At 48.2% G+C, this 6,688-nt stretch overlaps 1 protein-coding gene across 1 annotated transcript; it reads left to right on the top strand.

Annotated features, from left to right (window-relative positions):
• Positions 1 to 725: 725 nt before the first annotated feature.
• Positions 726 to 2,165, top strand: LOC122056412 (plasma membrane-associated cation-binding protein 1-like). The gene is made up of 5 exons (XM_042618349.1): positions 726 to 840; positions 935 to 1,060; positions 1,213 to 1,302; positions 1,379 to 1,463; positions 1,540 to 2,165. The coding sequence occupies exons 2-5, from the start codon at positions 950 to 952 to the stop codon at positions 1,911 to 1,913; spliced, it is 660 nt and encodes a 219-aa protein (XP_042474283.1). The 5' UTR covers positions 726 to 840; positions 935 to 949; the 3' UTR covers positions 1,914 to 2,165.
• The last annotated feature ends 4,523 nt before the right edge of the window (positions 2,166 to 6,688 follow it).

Below are 6,688 nucleotides of genomic sequence, written 5' to 3' on the forward strand. Positions count from 1 at the left end.
TCTATTGATTTTATTATTTTTTAAAAAAAAAATTGGGGTTGCACCTACATAATTGTCTTCTTCTCTGCAGTGGCCTTGTCCGCCAGTCTGTCGCCCAAAGTTTGGTCTGCGTACTAATTCCCCACTGTGCCAATCTGGATCGCTTCTTTCAACCGTGAATGATTCAGTATCATGATTGGGATTGATTTGTCCGGCCTCGCACACTCGCTCGCTGTACATTCATCTTCGATTTTCTTCAATTAAATAGCACCATATGAATAGATTTTACCCGACATCTTTATAAAATGCTTCCACGTCATCTCCTCAGATAGGATCGTATACCGTGTGATCATGGCTAACACAAAATCATTAATTATGGCCGTGACGAGTTGAAGTGGAAGGCATGAAGTTAAGGACACGAGAGTTTAATTAACTTAACAAAATCATGCCGACGTGTAAAGGATCCAGTACTTAGGTGTCATGTGAATGCTACATGACGCCGGTGAGGTGTCGAGCCCGTTGCCCCCAGGTCGATCGCGTTTCCCCTCGGCCCCCAGGTAGTCAGACTACCATCAAACGAGGACCCCACTGACAGCTGTCGATTTGCTCGTCGTTCCACTTTTGCCCCCTCCGTCGTCACGAGAGCGACCAAGGCCGCTGGTTATTACGTGGTTTGGTTGAAGTCTAGGGTTATTAGTGTAAATGGGATTGTATAATATTTTTACCTGGTATTGTTCGTGGGTTGCCTCTACTCTTTGATTTGTACATAATATATATACTGTTGCAGAGCAGGGGAGAGGAGGAGGAAGAAGAGGCAACAGAGGAGGAAGAAACGAGAGAGAGAGAAAAGAGCAATTAAGAGTATGTCTTGTCACATAAGATCTTTTAATTCCTTTATTTTGTTTTGTCTAATAGTTGTGCGCTAATTAATTTTTCTTGTTAATCTTTTATGAAGGGGGAATACACTGAGATGGGTAGCATATGGAAGTCTAAAGTTCTTCCGAGGTTCGCAAATGTTTTTGGTAATAGCAAAAAGAAAACTGCTGCAGCTGAGGCTGTCAAGTCCTTTGATGATTCAAAGGTCTTTTTCTTTTCTTCTTCTTCTTCTTTTTTGTATTTCGTTTTTGTAAAAGATAAATAAATAAATAAACACGGTCTCCTGCTCCTATTTTTTTGTTCTTGTTTTTTGGTCAAAGTTCTTATAATTTTCTTGATATTTCTATGTGTGTTCAGGAGGAGTTTGCCAAAGAGTTTGAGGAGAAGAAGACTGAACTCCAGCCTAAAGTTATAGAAATTTATGAAGCTTCTCCACCACCGATTAAGGTTCATAGATTTGATTGGTTATATTTACCCTAGTTCATGAAGAACAAAATAACATTTGACGTACATATATATACAGGCTTTGGTGAAGAAACCCACAGAATCTGATCTGAAGAAGAACTCATCAGGAGTCAAGAAATTCCTTGATGAATTAGTGAAGATTGGTAATTCCTATTTGTATCACATATATATAAAATAAAAGATCAATATATTAATCAATTAATCAATATGTGTTTGCAGAATTCCCGGGCTCCAAGCCGGTGAGCGAGGCCGCCGTCAAGTTTGGTCCCTCGTATGTCGCCGGACCGATCACCTTCATCTTCCAGGAGGTCTCCAGCCTCCTCCCGGTGGAAGAACCGCCTGCTGCCCCGGCCGAGGCCACCGATGCCTCTGCTCCCGCGGAGGAGAGCGCGAGCAGAGAGGTAACCGCCGAGGTCATCGAGGAGATCAAGAAAGAGGAGGAGGTTGTCAAGGAGGAGGAGACGCCGCCTCCTCCTCCAGCCGCCACCGAAACTCCTGCCCCGACCGAACCAGCGGCCACCGATCCTCCAGTACCGGAGCCTGAGCCTGCCAAGGCAGAGGAGGTGCCGCCGCCGGAGCCCGCCAAAGCATGAGGTACAGTTTCTGCATGCTCCAATTGTAATCAATTTCGTGCTTCCTTGGCAAGGCGAACAGAGCAAGGCATCACAATTTCTGTGTCTACGTACGTGATTGAAATTGTTATTAATTCTTTTCTTGATTTCTTCTGTACTTAAATTGTATTGGTGATGGGGATACGTAGTTCCATTTTGCTCATGCGAGCTGTGTAATATTATGAACAACTGTACTGGTGTGGTTTATTAATTATAAAATGTTCAATTGAGTTACATTTATTTTATATATTTTTTTTCTCTTTCCAGATAAACATTCACTTTAAAAATAGTTATTGTGCTACTCAATCATTGAAGCAACGATATTATTTAATTTGGAGATTGATTAGGTTTCCATGTGGAGGTTGCACATACCATCAGAAACTAAGAATTTTTCGTACTTTTAGTGTTTTATTAGGAGAAGGAAAGAGGAAAAGGACGTGAGGTTTATCCAGCTCAATGCTGCCATGACCAGAGGAGGTGTCCTACACACTTAAGAAGAGTTGATGGCTAAGTTTTTGAGTTGTATTTTTTTTTCCAAAATATAAATATATATTTTTTTTAAAAAAAAATAATTTGCCTGTGGCTAGGTGATAAAATGCTCATCTAAGCGGCCAGTATCGTTAGCCTCGACTAAATACAAATACATAAATTATGGAGAGTTTCACCATCAATATTAACACATACAGGGGGTATATCACTGTAGCCCGTGGGGCGTTTCCATCAATTGGAAATCGACTGTAAACTTAACTATGGCAAATCAGTGTAGCCGCTGGGGAGTTTGTAATTGGAGCTGACAGAGGCGGAGGGAGGCTGGTGTCTTTGAATGGAGTGGGGCCTGCGAGAGTGAAGGAATGATAGGATATTGAATCAAGGTGAGACTTCAAAGGTATTAGCTTTCGTGAGAAATTAGCATACACAAATTAAAATAGATAGACAGATGACGATAACTCTTCTGATAGAGTTTTAGAGATGTTGACATGAACCAGTCAAATAAGTTATCATTTCTAGTTTCTTTCAGGTTGCGTTTACGTTTGTAGATTTGACTGAAGAAAAAAAGAAAAAGAAAACATAGATTTACGAAGTGCTTTAATTTTCTCCATTTAATTAGCTTTTTATTTTGGAGAAAAGGAATTTATTGTAGATCCCGCGGAAGTGATTTGAAGCTAAATCATGGTTGTTGATCCTGTCCGAGCGCTGAGTCGACGGATGCTGGGGATGTGGCACTCTCCGCTGTCTTCAACTGGTGGTGTAGATCTCCGACGGACCTGCAAAGAAGTCGAGCCGGGAGGGGTTTCCCGGCGACGACCCTCCGACGCTCAAGTCAGGCAACAAAGAAGCAGAGTAACGTTACTGTGGCTACAGTGATGAAGATTGCATACCTCCGTCGAAGTCTGGGGGTCCTTATATAGGACCCCGGGGAGGCGCGGACACGCTTCTTGATGCGTGCACGCTTCCCCAAACATACCTCAGTAGGGTTGTGTCAGAAAAGTACACCTGACGTCATTCCGCAATCATCCGAGCATATCTCGGATGTGACGGTGGAAGCTTCTACCGTACGATATTCTGTCCGCTTCGGCCGCCGACCATGCTGTTTGTCGGCGAAAGGTGTCTCGAGGATGAAGCTATCAACTGTCTTTTTTGCCTCCTAGCGCTCTTATCTGTTCCAGGGCCGAGCGGAACGGTCGCTCGGCGCTCATGTCCTCCAAGAAGCCCTATTCACGTGCTCGGCTGGGATTGCGAATTACTGTCCTGCAGCTCGGCCGAACGTCCTAGCCGCTCGGCTTAAACAATCTTTTTACCTTGAGCATCGGAAACCCGCCCCATGGTCGGGTTGTCTTTTGTTTGATCGCCTGGGAGACCCGGACCGAGCGCCCGGTCGGCCTGATGTCCTGGGATGATCCGCCAGTCCACTAGGCATGACCTTGGTGTTGACCCTCTTGACCCTTGACCTCTACGTGTCGTTGATCTCCCGCCAACGAGTGATCCCCTCGTATTTACCACCGGATCACATGCCTCCCCCTCAAGTTTAGTCGAAGGAGGCATTAAGTCCGACTGACTGGACTATGAGTCTGGTCAATCGCCAGCCGACCCGCCACTACCGAAAGTATACTTCCGCTCGGTCCCTATGGGCCGGTCGGTTAGTTGCCGAGGGTTGCCCCAATGGGCTGTGATGAAGCTGCCAGGGATCTTCTCAGAATACGTGCAAATCTCCGCCATTATGGTTGAGCACGCGGGTTTTGCCTCGTGATGGGGCTCATTAAATGCCTTCCTCTGACCGAGAAAGCGTCTCCGTTCGGCAACCTCCACAGTGCAAGCGTCTGAGCGGATGGACACCACCTCTCAACACGGCAAAGCACCATCGGTCGAGGCGCTCTCCTCCGACCGGACTCCCTCTCAGCTGGATGCGCCTGCGGCCCCCATCGAAGCGGTGCCGGTTAGCTCCCTTCCTCCTGCACCATGCCGAGTCCTCCGCTCGGGCATTCTATCCACAATGTCCCGCCCGGCCTCTAATCCTTTGGCGTCCGCTCAGACGACTCTGGGTCGGCGCCGCACTATTAGGGTCACCCTGCATCTCCCTACTGAGGTGTTCATGGCCGAGTCCGATCGGCCGACAGCTCCTGAACATATGATCACTATGAAGGGGCCCCTTGCTGAGATGTGGGCTGACGCCCGGGCCCGTGTGGCCATGATACCGCTCGACAAGCTGGCTGACAACCACATGCAGCAGTCCACAGGGGTAAGCTTTATTTCTTCTTTTTGTAGCCTTCCCGATCGGCCTTTTAACCTTTCTGTGTACATCAGCGATGGGTGGAAGAGATTGCTGTCTCCAACCACTTGGCTATGGTGGAGGAGGAGTTGAAGAGGCTGAAGAGTTAGGGCGGCCCGTCTTCTTCTCGAGGCCCTTCTTATGACGAGCTACAGAAGGAGCTCGCCAAAACCAAGGATCTGTTAGAGGTCGAGAGAAAGAAGACGGCCGACCAGGCATACATGTTGGACCAGCTTGACAAGAAGGTCAAAACCTATGACCGCAAGATTGAGATAGCCACCACTCGGAAGAATACCGCTATCGCGGATCTGGATAAAAAGAGTGTGGAAGCCCGAGCTCTAGAGCAGCGTGTGAATGAGCTAGCCGAGCTGCTAGAAGGAGAGCAGAAAGGTCGCTCAGAGGAGGTGACCAAACTCAAGGACGACGTGAAGGCCCTGCAGGAGGCTCTAGATGCTTCCAGTGCCACCTTCAAGGAGTACCAAGAAGCGGAGCCAGGCCGCGTCGCAACTCTGAGGCAAAAATACATCCGCTCGGCGGAATTTGTGGAGAAGGTGTGCGACCGGCTGGTCATCACCTTCGAGTTGGCCATCACCGCCACGGCGGACTATCTGAAGTCCAAGGGTCAGCTCCCCGAGTCCGTGGCCATCCCTGCTACGGAGCATGCGGCGCTTCTCACCACCATCCCGAAACATATTTTTGACTACCTTGAATGAAGTTTTTTCTGTAATTCTCCCAATCGGCTAAACCTTAATTTTAATGTGGCATCTGTAACCTTGCCTCCGATCGGTGAACTTTCAAATTTAATTTTTAGAATGCCAACTTTTGCTCTGTAAGCCTTTCATTTCAAGTGCTCCTCATAACTATGCCGACCGGTCGCTCGACCTTTTTTCCGCATGTTCTTAACTTTCTCGCCCGGTCAAGCGATCTTCATTCCAAATGGAACTTCCGTTAGTTTTTCGTTTAAGTATTTTTCTCAATTGCGTCGCTCAGTCAAGCGGTCTTTGAGCCGGGGGGTTTATAGTCGCCGGTCCGACTCTAGAGTTTAACGTCGCCGCTCGATGGTCTTCAAGCCGGGGGGTTTATAGTCGCCGGTCCGACTCTAGAGTTTAACATCACCGCTCGACGGTCTTCAAGCCGGGGGGTTTATAGTCGTCGGTCCGACTCTAGAGTTTAACGTCGCCGCTCGACGGTGTTCGGGCCGGGGGGTTTATAGTTGCCGGTCCGATTCTAGAGTTTAACGTCGCCGCTCGACGGTCTTCAAGCCAGGGGGGTTTATAGTCGCCGGTTCGACTCTAGAGTTTAACGTCGCCGTTCGACGGTCTTCGGGCCGGGGGGTTTATAGTCGCCGGTTCGACTCTAGAGTTTAACATCGCTGCTCAACGATCTTCATGTAGTTTTCCGTTTAGCGAATAACGCTCAGACTCTTCGCAATTTTTCTTATCTTCAATCCTGCAGCCAATGGATACATACGAACGGAAGGTACATGTAATGAATTACAATGGTGCACCTTTTATCCAGCACGGTACGACTGGAGATGGTTTGCGCTCCATGGTCGATCTAGCCGCCGTCTGCCTTCATCTTCCAGGTACTAGGCACCCGATCGGAGCTTCTCGACGACTTTAAAGGGCCCCGCCCAAGGAGCTGCCATTTTGCTCACATCGCCGACCGACTTCACCTTCTTCCATACAAGATCACCAACCTAGAATGCTCTAGGAATTACACGCCTGTTGTAATTCTGCTTCATTCTCTGCCTGTACGCCATTAGCCGGACAGCTGCTTTAGCTCTTGCTTCGCCCACCAGGTCCAACTCCAGCTGCCTCCGCTCGGCATTGTCCTCATTGTAGCTTTGGATCCGATCGGACTCTACCCCGACCTCGATTGGGACGACCGCTTCGCCGTCGTACACCAAGTGGAACGATGTTACTCCCGTTCCCTCCTTTAGGGTTGTGCGGATGGCCCATAGTACGCCGGGCAGCTCGTCCACCCAGCT

The sequence above is a fragment of the Zingiber officinale genome, chromosome 3B (assembly GCF_018446385.1).
Source record: "Zingiber officinale cultivar Zhangliang chromosome 3B, Zo_v1.1, whole genome shotgun sequence".
Classification (NCBI taxonomy): Eukaryota; Viridiplantae; Streptophyta; class Magnoliopsida; order Zingiberales; family Zingiberaceae; genus Zingiber; species Zingiber officinale.